Genomic DNA, 23546 nt, shown 5'->3' on the forward strand with positions numbered 1-23546 from the left:
CACTCTCATCCCCTGAAGTTTGATGTAGTCACATATAAACCCGCTATGGTTTGAAAAATTACATCTAGCACACCTAAAATTTGCTTATGTCTAACAAATAAGTCCTGATCTAAATTTATTGAACTTGCTTATATTAAAAAAAAAAAAATCTACATTCATTTGATTTATTACTGATTTATTGTAGGTCAAATAAATCTTTCTATCACCAAATCGCCCTCACGTCTTCACGAGTTAATGCATGCAAGGCGGTACATCATCACCGTTGTAAGTGTAGTTTAATCAGAAAAAAAATACTTAACCTGCTATAAGTTAATAAGTCAACCGAGGGTAAATATCAATTTTCATTTATTTTTTTGTTAATATCAACACATTCAGTAAATTTTGACGAACGGAGGAACTTATTTGTTCGACGAAAACAAACTTTAGAGGTGTTACATGTAATTTTCCAAACCACATAAGATCTACATGTAATTATACTAAACGTTAGGTAAAAAGAATGTAATTATTCCTAAACTTTTTTATTGACATCAAGATTTTCCATCTAAATCCTAATGAAAGAGTTAACACAATTATAAACAAAGAATTCTTGAAAAGGGTACACGTGTAATTTAAAAAAACTCCTTAGGAAAAAATGTAATTTTATACTTTTAGAGGGATAATAGTGTAATTATCCCTATTATCAGATTATCACTTTAATTAGACTCAATTATTCACATAATAAATATATGGTTCATATATTGCAACTGGCCATAAATCATACCCCTGAAAATAGATTAATTAGCTGGGATTCAACAAGATAGGCTTACGCCCTTCAAGTTTATTATTATTTTCCAAACATTGACGCTTGAATTTTGGGCCACGAGAGTCGCGAGCCTGATCTCAACTACGACCTACACGACGCGGCGAAGCGCTGGCAATACAGATAAACGCAACATGAACGTTCAAACACGTTTTCGAGTTGCTAACTTCCCACGACTTTGACATTCTCTTATATATTAATATTTTAGGATTAATTACATTTTGACCCCACTTGAAAATACCAAATTATATTTTTCTTCCAGAAAAAAATAAAATTTATACTTACCCTAAAATTCTCTATTTAAGCCAAATCGCCTTCCTGCAAAGTTTAGGCGAAAAATACTAACATCTACAGAAAATTTACATAAATTTTTAATTTTACTATTCATTTAACAATGTAAACGTAATATATAAAAAGTCAAAAAGATGTAATTATAAAAAAAATATTCATGAATTATAACCATAATAAAAAGTAGTCGTTTATAAATGAATAAACTAGTTATTTTTCTAAATGTTTTTTATTTCTTATATAAAGGTGAGGTGTATCATTGTTGCATATGTTTCTTGAAACACTAGATGAAGTATTTGAACCAGACATTTTCCAGAAATAGTTGCAACAATAATGGTAATCTCATTCCATATATAGGAAGTAAAAAGCATGAGCGCAAAAAAAATGACTAGATTTTTCATTCATTTGCAGCTATTTTCTATGCAATAGTTATAATTTAAAAGCAATATTTTATTACAAGTATAAAGACATTACACCCTTCGGGGCCAAGTGTAAACAATGAATTCTTGAAAGGGGGTGTAAGTATAATTTTAAAATTTTTTTAAAAATAGTGCAATTTCACATTTTCAAATGGGGTTTAAGTGTAATTAACTCTATAATTTATTAATAAGTATAGGTGGAAAAAAAAACAAAGAGGATGAGCGATCTGAGTGAGGTCAGGCGATTCTTATCTGTTACAACCAATAATCTGAAGCTGAATAAACAAACATAAGGTGAGGTGGGAACCCAAGAAAAAGTACAATTCTGTTGTGGCTCCACATCACTGCTGTAAGATCAAATGAAGAAAGAAAACAAGTGCTTGCTTACACAAGAAACATATCCACACAGATCCATCCTAATCTTGGAGGGCCACACAGCAATAAAGTAATTAACACATGCTACCAAAAGATCAAACACCTCATCTCATCCATCATCTGGCTTCATTACTTTAGAGTATATTGGAGAAAACAGTCATCACACTCAAATGCAATACCATAAGATGAATAGAGTAAGGGATGAGGATGCTAACCTATATGCAGCATGAACCTGTAGATCAGAATATGATAATGTTATAAAGTAGAGTGTTGATATCGTTGTGTGACCGTTCACGTTCAAGTTGAGCTGCGCTAAGACCTGCATGATAGCTCGATGAGTCGGTATCTATTTTGATATGGAGATCCACATGATAGAAGTGAAACAGTAAAGCCACGGGACATCGATCAGGAATCTTCAAACAGAGTTTTTCACTCCACTAGAAAAACATAGCACACATCATCTTAACTAAAAGGGCTAACCTTAGCGTTCTCAATCCACTACCATATTACGGCTAGACATCTTGCAGGCAAACACAGAGATATGTGAATTGGTGTCTAAAGCTGCACTTGCACAACAAAGCACTTGGTGTATGCATGAGCCTAAAACCATGGCATATAAATTTTAAGCTGTTTTTAATTGGCACCTTCTGCGACAAAATCAGACAATGCAAGCCTTTCTAAAACACAAGGAAATAAGTCAACTGCAGAGGTATAACATAAAGCTCCATTACTATTTTTCCATTAAAATGAAGACACATCCTCCCAACTGGAAGCCATCCGCTCTAGTTTTCACTTTAGATAGATGGCGTAAACATGTGCATCAAGCTAATCACAGACGGGTAATAAAGATGAACACTCTATCATAGCAGATGAATCTGCAAAATTGAGTTGAAATAAGTTCAGCAGTCGCTCACAGGGTGAGATGCCCCTCCGTCATACAGATTATTCATGGATATCTGAAAATGCACATGCATACGCACACAAGAACTCGTCTCCCAACCCAAACCGTTTTGAATCGATTCCTACTAGAGGTCTTGTGTTCAAACTTGTATGTGTGCATTTTTTTAAAGAAAAAACACGCACACAAGAACTCATGTTCAAGTGTCCACAAACTTACAATCATTAACACAAGTAAGGTGTGTGGACAGTGTTAGCATTATTTAGATCTTTTTCTCCATTTTCGTTATTAACTGCAAAGAATTTGCCCCAACAATTTCCCCACAGAATATTAGTGGAGTATTGGTATGCAACACCTGTAAATAACAGAGGTTCAGAAGACAAGTACTCTTGAGAAGCTGATGAATGGGTTCATACAAGCTAGACGTATTAGTAGACAGAACTTCCTCTCGTCCAACTAAACAAGTTTCATTCCACCCCTAATAAGCATGAAGATATACCGGCCACTGGATAGCAAATTCTGCTCAAGGCTTGACATGGAGAGTGGAGACTAGAAAAATCAAAAGCTAAAATGCAAAAAAAGAAAAAAAAAAATTACATAATGCTATCTACAGAACTACTAGAGTTTTCTTTCTTTTTCCTTTTTGTCCAAAATTCCAAATACAGTTTTGTCAATGCTCTTTCATCAAACTTGTACATACATTAAAACCTAGGAAAAGGCCCTCACTATTGTATTAAGACCGCTACGAAGTTGCAGGGCGATGTTGGAATCACCCGTCTTTCCTGCTTGAATTGTCACGTATGCCTAATTAGCATAGGAAACTTGAATCATCTTATTAAATAGAATATTTAAAAAAAAAAAAAAAGGTTACTTTCTCTTTCTTCTATCAATCCCGCTATTTCTTGGGTCATTCTTTACGAAAGTAGATCCAGGGCCAATGCCATACGGCATTGGGGAGGGAGCTTGAGCTGCAGCTGGAGAAGGCACAGGAGGAGCAGTGGTGGCAGCAGCTGTAATAGTCGTAGGTGGCAAAGCTGGAGGAGCCACAGAAGCTGAGGGTGCATTTGCAGGTTCAGGAAGTGGCTTTGGTAGTATGTGCTTCAATCGGTTGTTTCTATAATTCTTCCAAAAGTAAAATTGCTGCCTATGCGCCAATTCCTATAAGCTCCAGACAACATGATAATGATTAGATCCTAACAAAGATCTAACTGTAAGATAATTTATAATTTATTTCGATGAATAAAAAATGGCATTAGAAACATAATTGAATCCATAGAAAACAAAACAATGTCATTAAGAACTAATGCTTCTCTATTTGCGACTAAATTAATTTAATAAAATAAACTAAACCAACGATCCATATCCAAAAGGAATTTTAAAGTAAATAGAGTAAGACCTTGTTTGCAGGATGTGCCATTGCATTCCGGAAATTTGGATTTTGGAGAAGCTCAAGAAAGAAGAGACAATGAGGATACCTGACAACAAGCCAAAAATGAGTTTCTTAAACCTTGTAAGCATGATACATTTTCGACATGAATGCAGTTAATACAAAGAGCTCCAGTTGAAAACAACTTATATTCCCAGAGTGGTCATGAACCAAAGAACAAAATTTAAATAAAAATGTACATAGGCAGTAACTTGAACTTGGAGCTCACATAATAAACTTTATGTACTCAGGCCTTTGCCAATATTGAAGATATTTCAGATATCCAATAAATGCTTCATCTTCAAAATACCGGTTTTGAGCCAAATCTGCGTCAATGTGAGGACGAATCAACTTACACAGAATTCATAATAAAAGTAGTACTTCCCTGTAAGATTAAGCACAATAGCCTAATCACAGAGATAAATTTGGCAACAAACTAATAAATACAAGTATGTGTTCGTGGGAGATGATGACTCAGTTTAACTTGGCTATAACTCTGTTTGAGCAATGCGACAATCACTACTAAAAAGTGGCAGAACAATACTTTATGTATTGTATAGCTGATAAAGAATTTAAACACAGAGTTTGTAAGTGAATTCACCAATAAAAACATTGCATGTTTTCAAATTGGATATCTGAAAATGTTAATCACGTGTCTCATTTGATAAGGTAAAAATATGATAATTCAAGGTTATGAAATGCAGAAAGAGAACCAAAATACCAAAGTCTCTAGGACACAAGTCAATGGCAACATGTTTCATTAAGAAGTACACATAGTTTAGATTGAAACCCTTCTATAGGTTATTCTAGAGAAACTTCAGAAGCTTGAGATTTTCCAGAACCTCTTTCTCTTTGCACTAGCCTCCTCCCAAGTCCCAACCCCAGCTACATTTATCCAATTCCAAAGCAACAAGTCATGATTCCAGCAATGTGCATAAATAAAAATGGTAAAAGAGAACAACTCCGACTCTAATTAACTGCATGATATAGCAAATTTAGCACCACAAGCCATTTAATAACCGAAATTCTATGACCATGGGAGTTATCTGTTTGCATATCAATCTGCCGCTACAATTGATATGCTCATTAATAATACATAAAGAAAAAAAGAAAATATGCACAATTTTTTTGGGAAAACATTAACACAGTCACATGAACATAGGAGCAGCCTAATGTGCCTATTAAGGCAATCCCTTTTCCCAGAAATAGCTGGTGAATCCTTTCTGGTGAAACAGATATTACAAGGTATGGTTAAAATGAAACTACTCAGTTTGGCACTGCATTTGAAAATATATGATAAAACGAACGTATCCTTTAATATAGATTTGATAGCAATTGATTATTTTGGAGCTTGGATCAACATGTTTAGAAAAGTAAAAGTTATAAGATCACATCAGACTGAACGGGCCAAGCCCAAGTAGCTGCCTAAAGGATAACAACATTGTGATTTCCCAACAACTTCACAATTAAGTTTGACATCAAAATGTGGTTATCAGTTTCTCTGACATCAATTAACTAGTCACAAACTAAAAAATGTGAAACAATTAACTAGCCACTCGGTAAAAACCAGTTAAAGAAGCACAAAAATTGAGAGAAGGGTGTTGGATGGATAGCATACTCGAGATATTCCAGGCGAAAATAACAGAAAAATTACATACAATGGATATAAGTCGGATTAGCAAGGCACTGAACAAATTCGAGCTCAAGCAAGAACCGCTGGCGGCCATCATCTGGATCCTTGTACTTATTTTTGGGCCTGCAGTTGAATAAACATCCATCACACTGAAAAAACTGGGAGGATAGGGAAACGAAAAATATTTCTTGCAGCTTACGAGGATGGAGGATCCGTTAGTTCCATGGGTGAATCTTGATCGGAAGCCATGGGATTAAACCCTAATTGATTAATTGAACCCCAAATGGTTCCCCCTTGCTCGTTTCAAATTCGGGGAACAGAGAAAAGAGGCACCCACTCGGCCGTTTCCACTCGCGCTTTTCAATATATCAGTAAATCGCATTAGATGAAGTAGTAATCATGGTTTAAAATTTCAATACCTTTTTTTTTTTTATATATATAGAATACCTTTTTATATTAAGTAAACTTTTTAAACATAAGGGAGTTTTTAACAATTTTTTTAAAATATATGGGATTTGATGTATTTTAGCCAAAAGAAAAAAAACTAATTTACGTAAGTTTGCTGATTAATCATTTCTCTTTATTTTGTATCAAAAATAAATAAGTTTATATTATACTAAAATAATTTTAGTATATCTATAAAAATATTCGTCAAACAAGACTAAAAATATTTTTAATAAATCAAAATGGGTATTGAAACTATTCAATTTATTATAAAATAATAATCACTACCAATAACCTCAAATAAAGAATTTAGATTTAAATATAATATGTACTTTCTTATATTTTTGACCTTCTGCTCAATTTTGAAAGAAAACGAAATTAAAGTTCAAAGAAATTTCAGATACCTTCAATTTTACTTCGTCTCTAACTATCACTCTAACCAAACATCAAATGTCTACTTATGCATTCATTTAACTTCCACTTTTCTTTATAGACCCACTTTTGGCCCCAATCTTTAAATTGATAATTTTGAAATTGTGATTTCAATTTGTTTGAATAATTTTAAATTCAAAGCATCTTAAAATTTTCACCTCTAAATTTGAACTATATTTTGTTGAACATTAATTAATTTTAATTTTATTTCTAATATGGCGTGATTTGAAATTATTGCCCCAATCCTTCCCTCAAATCTAAAAATATTACCTTAAAACAATTTATTTAAGTATAGAAGAAACATTTTGAAATCAATGGAAATAAAGTCACAAACATTCTTTTACGTAGGAGAAAATTATATTTGGTTTATAAATTGATGACAAACTTTTTTCTGTATATACACATACATATGTGCAGTGTTTTATTTATTTATAACCAATATTGCAGTATGATAATTATTTAAATACTATGTGTGCACCTCTAGCAGTTAAACATAGAATACAAACCACAAAGGACATAACAAGGACCAATTCGGTTGTTTCCATTGTATGTAACTATCCCTTAAGTTTAGCATACAATAAAAAAGTTTCATCAATATCTCCATGCAGTAAGACTTTATATTATATATATTCATGTATGACACAAATAAACTTTAGAAGATATCGATATAATTATCTCATAATTCTGAACCTCGCCCGATAACCACGTCAAGCACGCCTGCACCACAGCATTTATAGCCACAATAACAAAACTCATGCGCAGTGTCTGGGAGAACAAACAGAAGTAGACGACATTGGTCTACTTTGAACCACTAAATTTTTACATGCTTCGATTATGAAAACGCTAACAGTACTTGCACATATAGAAGAGTTCCCTTCAACCATAATTTTTGGATGATGCAAACTATAATATGTTAAGGGGTGTATGTCCGGATAATGATGCTGCACCAAACCACCACATGAAGTAAACAAATGTAAGAAATGGAATATCACATAATGAGGATGTGAGGTAGGAGAAGAAACTTTGAATATAATGCAATAAAACTGGCTATTTGCTTTCTTTAATTTCCTATATCAAGTTATAATTGCATGCAGCTAATAGCACAACATTTTCCAACTAGAGTTGCAACGAGTTTCAAATATCAAACTAAATTTGGCCTATTGGCATGCCTCCTGAATCAAATGTTTTTAGTGAAAGGATGTAGTATGTGAGCATAAATTGCAAGTGTTTGCACTATCTAAAGCATGCCGGCGACTGGGAAATGTTCATCAATACGGCCTGTAGCGCATTGGACGCCTAAACCTTGGAACCCTCCTGCAGATGAAAAATATGGTATTAGATTTCAAATTTACAAACTGAAATATGCTACTCCAGCAAAGTGATTTCATGCCTTAGAAATTGAAAACTAAAGTAGAAGTTTACTTAAAGCCTCAGACAGACGAAAATTGCAACTAGTTTCATATCAAAGCACCAAGTCATACACAATGGCAAGTAATAAAAGACTTTTTTATACACAAAAATATACACGCAATACACATAGTTGAAGAGCACAAGCAGTTGTTATGTGCTTACCCGTAACTGTAAGGAGAGTAGAATGGAGGCCCAGGCATAAAAGGCCTTCCCGACCCAAAGTATGGATTTGGACGTCTCCCTCGATATTGCTTCATTCCAGGAATATTAGTTCGCTTAGCAGACACCTGTGCAATCCCAAAATATAAATAAAATCACTGTAAGGACAAGCAAATAGTCATTGCCTCTAAGACGAAGACAAGATGGAGAACCTTTAGCTGGCGGCCATGCAACTCTGACTCGTTCAGCAGTAAAGCATTTTGAACAGCCTCAACTTCGACAAACTCTACATAAGCAAAACCTTTGGGCTGCCCATACTTATCTGTCAAGATAGTGACCCTGTTCACAGTCCCACAAGATTGAAAATGCTGTTGCACCTCCTCAGGTGTGCATGCATAGTCCACCTGTACTTGGATAGAGAAACATATCAATTAGGTCAAACAGACACACTTACATACATACTGATGAATGTACATGTGAGCATGCTATTTTAAAGGTATCGATTGACTCAAAACTGGTCCAAGTTAATTGCTCATGACTCCAAACTGCATTGTGTCCTGAACTACACATGTAATGGATTCAGTAGCCGTAATTCCTTCTTGTAATGAAGGAATTAGGTACACGCATGGCAAAGAAAACAGAAAAACAAATTATTTAGGAGGCCCAGTCCTAAAATGTTATGCAAATGAGCTAAGAATTAGACATCATACAAGAATTCAGACAATTTTATAACCGGTTTTTATATGTGCTTTGAAGCTGATATCCAAGCATTGTAAACAGCAAAATGAAAAATTTTGCATGCAACAGAAAAGAATCAATCCTGGACAAAGATAAAAGGACAAGAAACTTACATTACCAACATATATGGAACGCGAATCAACCTCCTCCTTTTCAGCCTGGGCAGCAGAAGCACCAGTTGAATCTTCTAAACAAACCCAAAAGAAAGAAACAATGTCATCAATCACTAGTACACTGACATTCAAGTTAATGATACACAAACCATGCTACAGAATAGCAAATTGAGAAAGCATGAATCCCTACGACTTATGCATGGGCTCCAAGAATGTTCAAACAAAATACTGTAATCAATGAAACATAGCCTTCAAAAAGGTATACATTTGTTGCAGAAGCGTAAAAGATCTAGTATATTTTCTTTATCTCTTCCTTTTTGGGTGAGGAATGTTAATTTGTTTTCCTATTGATTTCCTTTAACAGAAAGAAGTAAAATTCTTTATGGTGCTTCCAGAGAAAGGACTAGGAGTCAAGTAAGGCACCCCCTCCTTTGTTTATGAGAAAAACTGCCCGAGCGAATAGCTACTAGCAACCTAACTCAATTGAGAGACTGCCAAGTCGGAGTTGACTACCACTTATTGGGCGTACTGAGGACTAGCTCTACTGCTTTTCTCATGCTTTCTAAAAACGCCAATATATAAACCAATGCAGTTATTCAAGCTCTAAGTCTCCTTTGACCGTCTTCTCTCATAAACTGTTCCAATGCTTTCTCGATGCTGAAATTCCAAGTTCAACTTATCTTCCTGTATCTAAGAAGGATGAAACTTTAGTGTTTAATGTACTTTTATGGTGTGTTCTTCGGGTGTTAATTACCTGGCTCCTACTTGGTCTGCTCTTACGTCAACTAGAAATAAGAAATAACGTTTCTATCACGCCAAGATTTGTGTAGTAAAAGTCAACTCACTATGAATAGGCAGTCCAAGTCCAGCATGTACACCATTAAAGAGGCATCAAAACATTAATAAAAATTTAAAACATCAATTTCCTTGCCCATCTGACTTTTTCGCTACCAGTACACGCCTCCCACTCGGGTTACAATTTGTACCCCTTTTTATTGTTTCCAAGCAAACAACTCTAGATCATTAACACGTAGCATGGCAATATATCAAACAAGTTATCTCCCTCAAACAACAGTTACATCTACCATTTTTACCAAAACGTACCAATAATATGTGCATTATCATAACTATTCCTGAATTGTTTATGTTTTTCCAACATAGAAAAGCATGAATTCCACATTCAAGATCGTCAGGTTTGATATTTATTAATTGCATTCTGAAATGTCTGAAAAGGATTACGATTCAAGAAAAATCTGATGTACACCAACATGATGCATAAATATTTGGATAAACACAATTTATATGGTTCATCGAAATAAATACACGCTAGAAAACGTGTGTATTGAAATGGATTCCGAATCATGCACATCTCATGTTTTCTGCATAAGTTCACTACACTGAGGAAACAAACACCATTACTCTATGTTTGAAGTTATCTTTATGCCATGAGTCCATATCAATGTAAATGCCATAACATCCGGGTAAAGTGATTCCTGAAAAATATCTGTTTTGGAGTATTAGTCAGGTGTCTGACAGACATTGGTAGGAGCGAAACAAGTATCCACATGTCGCGGCAACAAAAAAGAGTGCCCAACAATAGTTTGATGCTCAAAGAATTTCACCACTTGAATGAAGTATCTTATCAGTCAACTACTACAGTAACAAGATAAATCACTTTTTAAGATTTAAACAACACTAAAAGACCGCATTCAATGAATACGACAAATCTTAAGATATAAATAGCAAATTTATCCACTCAAAAGACCGCATTCAATGAATCCGACAAATCTTGAAATTATCAAATAGCCATGCATCCATTTGTGAGCAAAGATAAAGTGAAATGATACTCCTAATCTAAATCCAACTAAATCAATTGCCAGTTTCTATATCTGTCATAAGATCAAGTTTACCCTTCTTATCTTTAAGTTCCTGGAACAAATTTAACACACCATAACCCAACAAAAAGAGTCAGAGAACAAAATCCAGACCAGGAAGAACTAAATCATTCACAATAGAAACAGAATACACATCGACTTTACAAATGCATGTCCTAAGAGCAAGCGTAAAAACCTGGAGCCGCGCCGCCAATCTCTTTCTCGACCTTCGCCTGCATTTCCCGAAGCGCCCCAGCTTGTTCCTCAATCTCCTGCAACCTCTTCTTCATATTCTCCAGCTCCTACAAAAATAAACCCCATAAAATCACACACACTCCTAAACGCATAACTTTTCATTTTCACACACATCTGTACAAAACCTATATAAAACAAAATAAATTTATTCGTAAATCTTCACGGACACACACACAAAACAAGTAAACACCTTAGCTTTGTCGTCAGCAGCGGCGGCGGCGGCGGCGGCGTCAGCATCAGCAGATGAGTCAAAATCCGACTCCATGTAGGCTTCCTCAGGCAAGTCACCACCGTAAACGTCGTCCTCCTGTTCCTGCTGCCCTTGGTAGTCCATATCTCTCTGTATACACCAGCTGAGGCGTATCCGTATACAAGTAACGGATGTGAAATCGAGGAGTTTGATATGGGATTTGGGAAATGTAAAATCAGTTTAACATGCTTTTGGGGAGAGTGAGGGTAAGGGTTTGGGTTTGGGGGTTTGCTGTGAAAAGGGAATCGGGATTGTGTGCGTAAACGGAGAGGATGAGATGAGAAATGGGAGAGGAGGACAAAGCATGAAACTGTCGTTTTTATTTATTCCCCCTTTTGGTTGGGTTGTACTTTTGTACCCAGGGTTCGTTCCTCCCTTCCTTCCTGCTTTCTGTGCAACTTCAGCTTTGTACAATCATTAGGGTTAATTGCGTTTAGACCCTTATTAAAAATATAATATTACATTTTTTTTTTCAAATAAAATTTTAAAATTAGATTTACACAATCTTTGAGAATTTACTGTTTACATTCATTTCATTTTTTATTTAAATTTTTGATGAAAAATATTAATGTCAGTAAATAAAATACATAAAATCCTCATTCAACGTTCTCTTGTAATATGTTTATACCTGTAAAGTGGTTAACATAATATATATAAAATTAAAATATTATAATTGTTAATAAAACATTGCTCTCAAATTATAGTCATTGAATAAAATAATTAGTCATCTTTTAATATTTTTTTCACTTTCTATATACAGAGTGAGATTAACATCATTTTTATTTCTATTTTTTTTTTAAGTGTCTTGGTCAAATAATTCACATCAAGTGATTTAACAAATATATGCAATGGTGTTCGTCCTCACACCCATATGGGAAGTAAAAAGAAGTAGAAAGAAATTAGTAGTTTTTGCATTAAAAATAGGTTACTTTTTATCCAAGTACTATAATTAGAAAATAATATTTTTTTTGAATTACATCTTTTTTATTATGTATATAGTACAACTTATTTCTTATAAGCATAAAAATATTGCGTGCCATGTGTAAAATTATAAATTTATATAATTTTTTCTAGCGACAATATTTTTTGTCCATAATCATAACAAAAAAATATCATTTTCATATAAGGTATAAGTATAACATTAAAAATAAAATTATTTTTTTTTTTGAAGAAAGTGTAAATTTACATTTGTAAGGAAATCTAAATATAATTAACCCTTATCATTCCTTTTTTTAAAAAAAAAATAAATATATGCATTAACACAAAGAAATTAATTGTAAAATTTTGCGATTAGAAGGTCCATTGTGGGTAAATTTGGTAATTGAAAATGTACATAAATTTGGAAATTCATCTGTTATTTATATTTTTGGAATGGTAGGCAAGCGAAAGATAACTCCATCCATGGCCCGTGACTTTTTTGGTTTTCCATTTTGCAGTAATCAGGCCCAAAATTGATCTGAAATCTGAAATCAAATCCTGGTGCACTCACACTATTCTATTTCAAAATAAAACTTCTCCAACTTTTGTTTTTCTTTTTCTGGAAACGCACTATACTACAACTCTATTTTTTTGAAAATCTTTTTTTTTTCTTGATCAATTATTGATATCTATTCGGTACATCGATTCAATTAATACAACAATGCAATAAAATAAATTTACAATATAAAACAAGTCAAATATCTATTTATCTAATAGAATTTGAATCCAACACTGGTCGGACTCAAATTCATAATTTTAAACTTGACCAACAATAATTCTGATTGAGACTAAAATAAGATTACATAAAACTTAATTTTTTCGACTCACATCTAAAATTTTATATCGAATATTTTCCTTAAAGTTTTTCATATTCGAAAAATATTTTAGTTATGAGAACCAAAATCCGTTTTCCAAATAGGTGTGGGAGATCATAACTACTGTAAGAAAAACTGATCCACTGTAATGGATCGATTGGGCGAACCGCACCTAATCATTGGAAGATTTTCTTCTGAATAAAAACCTCATCTCATGCTGAAGTTCCCAAATAATAAACACCTATGAATCCAACTAATAAACACCAAAGGATCCCAGTAAAAAGCACAAAGGGGTAGTGGAGTGTGCTACAAAGTGCAGATCTAATAAAGGTAGCATGAAAGATGTAAATACTAGTACCAGAATCCATCATCGACCATCTTAAATGAACCTTCGATCAGGAGATCTACAGATGAAGAGTAGATGCATAAAGCTAAGCTGTTTTCACGGGAGTAAAATGTCGAACGATGTGTGGTTTCTTTATTGCAATTTCCAATTGCTGGAGACAGTTTGTGTTAGAAAGTTCAACGTTGCTCCCAATCCTTTAGTTTCTTGCTACCTTTAGGTTTCTCTATTGGCGCATTCATTCCGGCCATTTTCTGATTGTACTTGGCTCGAAGAGGATCATTGTAGGTCCACCTGCAAGGCAAAAGGTATAATTAGTCAGATACTGGTGCACAATGTATCCTGCTACTCAGATTCGATTCCAAAAACATGTTTTAAAAATGAAAAATTATAAAAACAAGATCCAAAATGTGATCATAAATAATCTGCACAATGGGCTCTAGTGACGAACCGAAATAACCAAACACTCAAAGGTTGCCAATTCCATCCATCCTCAACCCACCAAATAGCCTCCAGTAACAAACATGGGTCCTCATCATGATTAGTGCAATGTACCAACTTATAGGTTACATCAAAGTCTATAGATATAAAATGCATTTTACAGCTGAATGAATTATGGTTTGACATGAAATAAGTGACAGTCATCCACCAAAGAACGAGTGCTACCTATTAAAACCAGGGGATAAGCTGCTTTTTTTAAGGCATTCATCAGCTCATGCTAGGTATCTAACACATAGGGAAGCCAAGCATACACTACTCCTACTGAAATGCTCAGACTAATGAAACATGGACATTGAAAAATATAAAGTATTAATTATTTATTTCTATGAATTATGAATACAGACGGAAACCATAAGCTATTCTAACTAGTGCCGGTAGTTACAAAGTAAAATTTTCATTCTTTTCATGAATTTGTCCAATGATCCACTGGACTAAGAGTCAAATACCATTGCATCACTGCACACTTACAATCTGTATACTACTCTTGCCTTAACAAACTAAAGACCAACGATACTAGTATGAAGCTACAACTTGAGAAAGATCAATATACTTCCTAGAAACTCATTTAAAAGCCATATTCTATTGGCAAAATAACTATATAGGAATAACTCCACAGTACTGATCCAAACTTCAGATCCCGCGAATCATGATCAAATCATGGAGATAATACAAACCGACATACACCAATGCAAACCAAGGATTAATTCAACGTAACAATCAATTTTTAGCACCTATAGTGAAATATGTGTTATGGCTTGTTAAATAGAACATGGCATATAATGCTATACAACTCTGGAACAAAAAAGAAAAAGAATTAATAAAGTAGTTTCCTTAGAATTTGTTTCCAACTTAACAGGAACTCATTTCCATGTTCCATTCCGGATGTTGAAGAGCTTCTATAACATGGAACCATCATCTAGATAAGTATAAATGAAAGACTACAGGATGAAATCTATTGGATGATAAAAGGATCTCTGAGGTGATTTTTTCAGAGAATAGGTCTATAAGCATTAAGATGCCATCATACGTCTAGAACAACTTGCAACCGAAGGATAATCAAAGTAAGATTAAGTTGTTAGAATCTATATTATGAGAAATGATACCCTCAGCTGTCACAGAAATTATCTCTGGTTGATGTTTTAGGTGTTGTTTATATCACCATCCTCATTGGTTTCTAGTGCAGTATATTACTGACGATGAAGATTCAGAAATTCTAGAATCAAATGGGATGCTTATGCAAGAATAAGTACTTACGGATTATTCCAATCAGTTGTGTCCTCATTAACAAGATGAGTCCATTTCGTCCTTCCACTGCGACCGAAGTGCTTAACCTGCATGACTTTAGGCAATATGGTCTTATCCATCTTATCCTCTCCAGTTGGTGCAGAGAAGTCCCGAGTGTAGATATTTTCTGCCCCTGCGGTTCCAGCATGATCATCAGGATTTGTTTGGAAGAATGCACCCTTGTGGTAGTATTTCTGCATGAACCTCCACTTTTGCTTTGCTGGTGCAGTAGGCTTAGGATTCTTCCTTTCCCACTCTCTCCGCTCTTCCTCCGTCATGTTTCTCACCTTCTCGATCTCCTCCTTCTCCTTCAACATTGCGTCTCTGTCCTCTCTATCTCTCTTGATCCTAGCAATCTCTCTCGACTTCCAAGCCTCATATTCCTCTGCCTCATTCACATCATCATCTGTATCCACATCAGCAATATTTGCCTCCAACTCCATGTTCTTCTGAATCTCCTGATCCTCCTTAATTTTCTCGACCACTATCTCCTTTGTTTCCTTCTTCCTCTCCTCCATCCTCCTCTTCACCGCTTCCTCAAGCGCTCTCTCTTCAGCCTCAAGTCTCTCACGTTCCGCAATTGTATCCCTCTCTGATTTCGGAACAAAAACGGGCTTCACCATAGCAATACCCGTCATTTCCTCTTCTGAATCAGTCTCATACTCAGACTCCTCCTCCTCCTCTTCCTCAACTTCTTCCTCTTCCTCCTCCGGCAAAAGGGCTGCTTCCTCTTGTTGCCTTAGCAACAGCTTTTCCCTAATCCTCCTCCTCCTCTCCTCCAATGCATCCTCATCCTCCTCCTCCAAATCCAGACCTTCTTGCCTCCTGCTTTCCTCCTCCTCCGTCGAAACAATCTCCGCCTGCCTAATTCGCCTATGGTCTTCCCTCACTTCATCACGATTATCAATCCTACTCTCAGCCAACCTGCGTAACCTAGGATCATCCTTTCGCATAACATCAGGACCCTCATGCCTCGGAAACGCTTTCTCGAGGGCAGCTGTCCTCGCCATCCTAATGTCCCCATCTTCATCGTTGTCATCTGCCCACTCCGGTGCTTTCCCAGGCCAGTACCTCTTGACCTTCGTTTGCCCGATTTTACCCCTAAGTTTGTCCCTAATTGCAATGACCGTGTCGCTAACCCCTGCTGTCACAGACATGGTTACAGGCTACCGCAAATCCTAAACCCAATACAATTCCCTCACAGAAACCACCAAAACTTGTACAACCTAGCTTGGATTGAAAACCTGCAGCAAACTCAAACTAGCATGAATAATGGATAAAGATAGTAAACAAACAAAACCCTAGAAATTCGAAGAGCAAATAATACTATAAAAGAAAATTCTAAGCACGAAAATACCCTAAAAACACACATGTAGAGGAAAATTAAAGGTAAAAATAGTCAGAAAATGGAAATTTCACCGTTCAGCAAAAAGAGATGGGTGCAATTTCCCCGATGACGTTCTTCAGGCGCCACAGCTGATTTGCTGCCCTCAGAATTGAGTATCCTCTCCGTCAGAGACTGAGCGCTAAAGTAGTGCCGAACAATTACAGCGACTAGGTTACGCAGCTGCTCTTGGGGTAAATCACTAAATCGCAGAAAATTTTGGCAAATTTTAGCCTATTTTTGTTAATTCGAGAAAAGTAGAGAGTAACAATGAATTATGAATCCAAATCAAAAAGAAAGAATAAATTATGAATAGTAGGAAAAATCTAAACGGAGAAATCACTACCGTCAAAAATAATATGGATAAAATATTAGATGATGACATCCAAGTTATCATAAAATATGTATACTAAGATGTAATGAATTTAATTTCATGACTATATGATTTTTATAAGTTTTTTTAGCCACAAAACATATTATTGTAATTGGATTGTTGTTGCTCATACACATGTTTTACTAATTATTTATCTCGTTATTTCAAAAATTATTAATTTATATTGCAATTTTAATCGTCGCCTAACAACAATTAATATCCATTTATAAATTATAAATTATAATTATTTTTTAAATATGAATTAAGTGGATAATCCTTTTATAAATTTTAAATTCTTTCCATCCACATCGTCGGTTGTTTTTCAAAATTTTTCTATTGTTTTTTTAAAAAAAAAAGATACATAAAAAATAAAGTTGATAATTTAGATTTACGTCTAAGGATTATATCTTTTCATTAAAGAAAAAAATATATACAATCTCATTATAATATTAAAAATGAGAAAATAACCCCTCTCTTAAAAAAAAATTACCAAATCATCCATATGTGTTTTTCAAAATAAATCAAATTATTCACTTTCTATAATTTATTTAAATTTTAAATTATAAAGATGGGTTCTTGTCTTAAGCGTTATGTACGAATAATTCATTAAAACTCTTCACAAGTTAAATAAAAGCGTTATTAATTTAAACGTTTCTTAACAAAACTGAACCCATAAATATAATCTCAAAACAACACACACTTCATCTTCTCCATCTTCTCAAGTCATGGCCAATTCCACTCTCCTCTTCGTTCTCGCTCTCGCCGCATTCTCTGCCCAAGCCCACAAGCCTCATAAACACCACAAGCTGCCTGCAGGAGCTGCGCTTCCGCCGGAGCCCTACCCGGGATTCTACACGGAGGCGGAGAGGTGTTTGACGAAGCTGACGGAAGAGTGCGGACACGAGATTTTCAGAGGGATTTTTAGGGACCATGATACCATCAGCAACAAGTGCTGCGTGGAGCTGGTGGCGTTGGGGCGGCGCTGCCACCGGAAGATATTGAAGGCAACGCTTACGCTTCCAGAGGTTCACAAGAGAGAGAAGAAAGACATCTTGAGGAGGGATGCGAAGGTTTGGTCGCAGTGCGTTTTGGTTAGCGACGCTCTTAAGCACGGCCACTACCCGTCGCCTTCCTCTGAATGATTATCAATGATCAGTTTAGTCTATATATATATATATGATGCATGCAACTGTTAAGTTAATTAACTGGATCCGCTGTGATAAGTGATTATGTAATAATAGCCATATATATAATTTGTTTTTCTTAATTTTTCTATTAAAGTTATATCACATGTATGAGAATGAAAATTGAAGGATAAATATATTTTGATACGGGAAAATTGTATTTTGTGTCCAAGAAGCATTCGAAAGGATAATTACAAATAATTCGTTTTTAAATTCACATGAAATTTGTTGCGGATCATTAACACATTGATTTGAATCGAATCTTACATTTCAGATCAATACAAAATAGAGAGAAAAAGAGAAAATTACACTTTTAATACCATAATTTAATTAATACTAAACCATGTTTTTTGAAATGGCTCAAAATGGTACTAAAATATAGGCTTCGTTTACATTTTTTAAGGTGCACGTGGCGACAAAAAATGAGAACATTGCATGTTTTTGTATCACAATTTAGAAAAAGAAAAATTTTTAGAGAATGGGTTCATGATCAGTTGATCAGAGCTTGGACTTCTTCTTCCTTTCCTGCAGAGTCTTCCTGAGTTCTTCATCGTCCTCTTTCTTTCCGATCCTCATGCTGCGCCTTTCTTCCTTCTGAATATCATCAAAAGTAGCCTCCATCTCCACATCCTCTTCATCATCACAAAACTTTGTGGGATCATATCCAAACATCTCTCTGATAATGCTAATAGCGTTAATGTTTTCTTCCTCTTCCTGTGGCTTATCCAGTTTTCTCTTCCGCCCCTCAGCTTTGGAACATGGGGTTTCCCGTGGTTTCTTGCTGATCAGCGATTTCATCTTCTTTTCTGAGGGTTTCTTTGAATACTTGGGAACCTGTGAATCTTTCTCTGGCCTGGAATTCTTCCTACCCGTTTCAGAAGGCTTCTTGATCGCCTCAACTCCTTGGATTTTCTCCGGCTGCCTGGAATTAATGTTGGGAGGTATTGGAATTTCACAATCAGACGACAAGAACGAAAAACCCTGTCTGTTTTGAGAATTCTTCTTTATCGCCTGAACTCCCTGGATTTTCTCAGGCGGTCCGGATTTGTTTGGTTTCTTTACGGGCACTGGAATCTCGCAATCAGACGACAAAAACGAATAATCCCGACCGTCTTTCAGGCACTGAACTTTTTTCCTTCTAGCCATCTTCTGTAATACTTCTTCCGGAATCTTCGATGCTTCAGCAGACTTCTTACGACCAACGTTCTTGAATTTCCGACCACGTTCAAAATTTGGGTTCTCCAACCAGGACATGGTTTCTTGAATCACTCTGTCAGCGAAGACGATCTCCGAAGGCCCAAAAAAGCTTCCGTAGTTATCAGCGGGCGCTGCGTTGTCTTTGCCACCAGCGACGGCGGCGCCTGGCCCAGTTTCTTTCCTCAGTCGGGCCCTGAACTTTTCTTTGAGTTGTTGCCTGAGAGCGAGGCAATAACTATCCATTTTCTTCTTGAACAATAAGTGAAAAAAGAGTTTCAGAGATAATCTGAGATGATGGAGAGAAGGAGCGAACGTCGCAAGAAACAATTTATTTTCTTGAAAGAAGAAACTGTATGTCAATGAGGTTGACGGTTAAGATGAGTAGTTATTTATATGGAATAGTGTCCTTTTTGTGCAGGAGTCTTAGCATTTTAATGCAAAGTTGATTAGGATAAATAATGATCCAGTAGGAGATCAAGATTGCCCAACAAGTGGTCTAGATCGAGTTTTTGAGACCTCATAACAAAGAAGCTCGTTATATTCACTGGTTTGCCCATAACAAAAGTTCGATTAAATCAATTCAAAAGATAAAACAAAAAAGAAAAAAGTCTTAAAGTTGATATGAAAGTAATAAATGACCCTATTGTTGCCTTTTCTGATTTTCTTCATTTCCCTCTCTAACTTTAGGTTATCATTATTTTCACTCTCTAATCTTTTACGTGAATTCTCAAAAAAAAAAAAAAAAACTTTTACATAAATTTCTACAAAATGTGAATGTGTCCATAGTATTCATTCAATTCTTTGCGCCTCCGTTCAAAATTTTTGTACTCAAATTAAATTTGATTGAATCAAATGAATTATAAAGTAAATATGATATATTTATCATATAATTTATTATTTTTATCAATCACACTGTAAATGTATTGCACTTATTATATAATTAGAGATCCCGGTAAGGATTTCATGTTCCCATTCATTCCTTGAGAAAAAAAATATGGTGTGAACCAAAACTTTGGGGTGGAAACATAATTCTAAATTCAGTATTGTTAGATCTTGTTTACTTTTACGTTTGCGATTGGATATGCATAAAAGTAAAAGTGCATATGCAATTTGATTGTTTAGTAATAATTATATGGTATTTACTTAGTGATTTCAATTGTGGACACAAGTCGCTACAGATATGTTATAGTTAGAATTTAGTACAAATTGACGAATAGATCACAAGTTCAAGAAAAACATCCAAGGTGAAATGGTCTTATATATTTATTTAAGAAATCCTATATTAGGACTCAGATGTTTGTCGAAAATGAGCTGAAAACCAACTGCTGTAAATGGGCACAAAAAGATTCAACTCAAGCAGACAGCAAAGATGGACAAGAAAATCACTATGTATGTTGCCGAAATGTCTTTAACCAGTAAGAGCAGCATTGAGAGCACTGTGTACGTCTACGCCAATCTGCGCTTCAGCTTTCTCTACATCGGTTGATGCTGAGCTTAGCTTTTGTTGGAACTCTGCAAGACCTTTCTGAACCAAGTTCAGGTCAATGTGGTCCACGGGCGTTGCCTCAATGGCTATTATATCCGCAACAGAGTTTGCATGGACAAAAGCGAATCCTCCACTCAGAAAATATTTGGTTACATCGTTGCCTTCATGAACAGACAAAATACCAGGCTTCAGCTCTGCAATTGTCGCTACATGACCGGGAAGAACACCCATCTGTCCAGTAGTTGCTGGGACTATGACCATATCGACCTATAACAGAATACATACCGACACTGGCGTAGTAAATAGCAGTGCAAACCCAAAATCCCATACAAGAGGCTGCAAAAAATGGAGTTATGAGGTTTTTGCAAACCTTCAGTATGAAGTCTCAAGAATCATGCGTTAGAGCCAGCTACAGCAATTACCAAATCAAATTAATTCCTCAAAAGAATTCTAAAGAAAATAGCTCTAATGTTGAGAATGTTGCTTTTGAAAAGATTCAAGCAACAAGTCATTTGGACAAACCCTATGATGGAGCATAGTTATTGATGGTTTGAGATCCTCAATTGGTAGAATAACACCAGTGGGTTGATTGATGCGAAGCAAAGCCAAATAAAATAGATGTTGAGATTGCTTTCCATTCTCAAGCCAACCAGCATTTAGGACATGAACTTTGATTTGAGAACCTAGAGCTCAAGTATTCACAAGGATGCATTCTCTAGTATATACATTCAGTGTAATTCTTGAACACCTGCTACTTCAATTTTGGCTAGCACAACAACGCCAACCACATTCTTCGCCTTAGCTCAAGAAGTGTATCTCCACATTTGCGACAGGAATTAGTAGACAAAATGCTAAAAATAAAAACCAATATAAAAAAACGAACTTCAGTAGTGCAAAAGAAGTGTCATCAGCTCCTTTCCCCAAGTTAATGCAACTTCACTCCCAAACCAAACATAGAAAACAATAAATCATAAAGATTTGAGCAAGACAGAAATTGAGAACTTCTTATGGATAACCAATCAATCTAACCATCAAGAACATAAGCAGTTTTACACTGAGTATCTTGAATGGAAAAACCAAAACAACGTAGAACTCGTAAAATGACATATAGTGCAGGATTGGTCCAATCGTCAAATTTGATGAAAGTAAACCCATCCAAGAACAAGAATGGTATATCTCAAAGGCTAGGGCATTGTAGTAAACAGTCATTTTTATTTTGTGGAAAATAACAACAGCCTTCAAAACGATGAATTAAAGAACATGCTATGTAACAATGAATAATAATCCCTCAGGCTGTCCCCATAAACGTAAATATAATCTTTACGAACTAAGAATTGCCGCACACAAACACCTCGAAAGCCAAGATATAAAATCAGACGCAGAACCCCATTATCCCCATTTCAGATTTCGCTTTAGAACTAAAAGGGCCAAACGCTGAACCTCAGCATCCACATAAAGATCAGAACTTTCATCATCATAAAAAACTACGACATATTCTAGCACATATATACCTCTTTGGCTGATAAGACAGAGTCATAAGGAAGAACTAAATTGACTGTAAGCTTCGAGGGAATTGTGGAAGGGGTTGGGGGCCGTGGCGCCATGTATGCTGAAGGGGTTTTCGGTGGGTCCATATTCGGGATCAATTTCTTCCAAGCGTCAATGAACTTCGAGTCGCCGGCCGTCTCCGCCGGGAGATCTGTGGAGAAAGGACGGGTCGACCTCGTCGCGGAGGCCGACGCTCGGGTCAGGAGGAATCGTTGCGCTTGTCTCAACATTTCAAGATTTTGGAAGCGAGTGTCTCTGAGTGTGGAGTTTCTAGGGAGGAAATGGAAGCTGAGAGAACTACAGTGAGGACCAATTTGATAACTTGAATGGGCCTCATTAGGTATTGAGAGATAGGCCCATAAGCTCATTATGGGCTTTTAAGTAATTTGAAATTTTCACTTGATTGTGAAAGGACAAATAATAAATTTTTGCAAATAAATTACAATGAGCTTCCTAAGGGTTTCGCATAATAAAATAGCCTTTTGTTATTTAAGAATTACCAATATTTTGTATTTTAACGATCGCCTATAACTAGCACAATCAGTAATTGACTAAAATTTTTATTTATTTTTTTTTTGATAAATTGACCAAAATATCTTAATGGATAATGAATTATAATTTTATTTACTTTAAAATTTTCCTTTTTTTTTTTTTGCAATTTTAAAATTTTTTCATTCACCTTGCCTAACTCTTTTTACAAAATTTCATTTAAAAAAAAGTACAAGAACATAATTGACAATTCCAAATTTTTCTTTAGGAATTATATAATTTCATCAAATATTAAAAAATATTTATAACTTTTTACTGCTATTTAAGTTTCATTGAGGATACTTTTTAATTTGTATGTTGTTAGTATGCGCTGCATGATCCAATGTGCTCATAAAATAATTTACACATAGTATTAAAAAATAAAATAAACCAATTTCGATTATTGTATAAT

The 23546-nt window shown here is 35.2% G+C and overlaps 5 protein-coding genes across 7 annotated transcripts; all 5 read right to left on the minus strand.

Annotated features, from left to right (window-relative positions):
* Window positions 1–1990: 1990 nt before the first annotated feature.
* Window positions 1991–6215, minus strand: MED31 (SOH1 family protein). Of its 3 annotated transcripts, none has more exons than XM_088882329.1 (6): window positions 6038–6215; window positions 5864–5961; window positions 4435–4531; window positions 4176–4254; window positions 3651–3937; window positions 1991–2200 (listed from the first exon to the last, which is right to left on the minus strand). In XM_088882329.1, the coding sequence occupies exons 1-6, from the start codon at window positions 6085–6087 to the stop codon at window positions 2194–2196; spliced, it is 618 nt and encodes a 205-aa protein (XP_088738455.1). In that variant the 5' UTR covers window positions 6088–6215; the 3' UTR covers window positions 1991–2193. The 3 variants fall into 3 exon arrangements, with proteins under 3 accessions (XP_088738455.1, XP_011084768.1, XP_088738456.1); XM_011086466.3 differs by lacking the exon at window positions 1991–2200 and adding an exon at window positions 3142–3561; XM_088882330.1 differs by lacking the exon at window positions 1991–2200 and having other exon boundaries at window positions 3142–3937; window positions 6038–6214.
* A 1529-nt stretch (window positions 6216–7744) lies between these two features.
* On the minus strand, window positions 7745–11898 carry LOC105166947 (polyadenylate-binding protein 1). The gene is made up of 6 exons (XM_011086469.3): window positions 11454–11898; window positions 11205–11310; window positions 9135–9208; window positions 8496–8687; window positions 8287–8411; window positions 7745–8028 (listed from the first exon to the last, which is right to left on the minus strand). The coding sequence occupies exons 1-6, from the start codon at window positions 11595–11597 to the stop codon at window positions 7983–7985; spliced, it is 687 nt and encodes a 228-aa protein (XP_011084771.1). The 5' UTR covers window positions 11598–11898; the 3' UTR covers window positions 7745–7982.
* Window positions 11899–13479: 1581 nt separating this feature from the next.
* On the minus strand, window positions 13480–17094 carry LOC105166948 (uncharacterized). Its single transcript, XM_011086470.3, has 3 exons — window positions 16854–17094; window positions 15405–16678; window positions 13480–13943 (listed from the first exon to the last, which is right to left on the minus strand). Exons 2-3 carry the CDS (start codon window positions 16589–16591, stop codon window positions 13829–13831), a joined length of 1302 nt encoding a protein of 433 aa, XP_011084772.1. The 5' UTR covers window positions 16592–16678; window positions 16854–17094; the 3' UTR covers window positions 13480–13828.
* Window positions 17095–18873: 1779 nt separating this feature from the next.
* On the minus strand, window positions 18874–19866 carry LOC105167192 (uncharacterized). The gene has a single exon (XM_011086815.3). It carries the CDS (start codon window positions 19813–19815, stop codon window positions 18874–18876), a length of 942 nt encoding a protein of 313 aa, XP_011085117.1. The 5' UTR covers window positions 19816–19866.
* Window positions 19867–20797: 931 nt separating this feature from the next.
* On the minus strand, window positions 20798–22903 carry LOC105166950 (ATP synthase subunit delta', mitochondrial). The gene is made up of 2 exons (XM_011086471.3): window positions 22570–22903; window positions 20798–21325 (listed from the first exon to the last, which is right to left on the minus strand). Exons 1-2 carry the CDS (start codon window positions 22834–22836, stop codon window positions 20981–20983), a joined length of 612 nt encoding a protein of 203 aa, XP_011084773.2. The 5' UTR covers window positions 22837–22903; the 3' UTR covers window positions 20798–20980.
* Window positions 22904–23546: the final 643 nt, after the last annotated feature.

Source organism: Sesamum indicum, linkage group LG7 (genome assembly GCF_026168435.1).
Source record: "Sesamum indicum cultivar Baizhima isolate 11 linkage group LG7, ASM2616843v1, whole genome shotgun sequence".
NCBI lineage: Eukaryota > Viridiplantae > Streptophyta > Magnoliopsida > Lamiales > Pedaliaceae > Sesamum > Sesamum indicum.

Excerpts from the sequence above, each read along its gene's own strand:
- MED31 (XM_011086466.3), bottom strand. The coding sequence starts at position 6,087 with ATGGCTTCCGATCAAGATTCACCCATGGAACTAACGGATCCTCCATCC. Across the intron at positions 5,962-6,037 it reads CTAACGGATCCTCCATCCTC|GCCCAAAAATAAGTACAAGG; the intron begins GTAAGCTGCAAG and ends ATTCAACTGCAG. Across the intron at positions 4,532-5,863 it reads TAATCCGACTTATATCCATT|ATTTGGCTCAAAACCGGTAT; the intron begins GTATGTAATTTT and ends ACATTGACGCAG.
- LOC105166947 (XM_011086469.3), bottom strand. The coding sequence starts at position 11,597 with ATGGACTACCAAGGGCAGCAGGAACAGGAGGACGACGTTTACGGTGGT. Across the intron at positions 8,688-9,134 it reads GTTCCATATATGTTGGTAAT|GTGGACTATGCATGCACACC; the intron begins GTAAGTTTCTTG and ends ATCCAAGTACAG. Across the intron at positions 8,412-8,495 it reads TGCATGGCCGCCAGCTAAAG|GTGTCTGCTAAGCGAACTAA; the intron begins GTTCTCCATCTT and ends GGGATTGCACAG.
- LOC105166948 (XM_011086470.3), bottom strand. The coding sequence starts at position 16,591 with ATGTCTGTGACAGCAGGGGTTAGCGACACGGTCATTGCAATTAGGGAC. Across the intron at positions 13,944-15,404 it reads ACAACTGATTGGAATAATCC|GTGGACCTACAATGATCCTC; the intron begins GTAAGTACTTAT and ends TTTGCCTTGCAG.
- LOC105167192 (XM_011086815.3), bottom strand. The coding sequence starts at position 19,815 with ATGGATAGTTATTGCCTCGCTCTCAGGCAACAACTCAAAGAAAAGTTC.
- LOC105166950 (XM_011086471.3), bottom strand. The coding sequence starts at position 22,836 with ATGTTGAGACAAGCGCAACGATTCCTCCTGACCCGAGCGTCGGCCTCC. Across the intron at positions 21,326-22,569 it reads CTGTCTTATCAGCCAAAGAG|GTCGATATGGTCATAGTCCC; the intron begins GTATATATGTGC and ends ATTCTGTTATAG.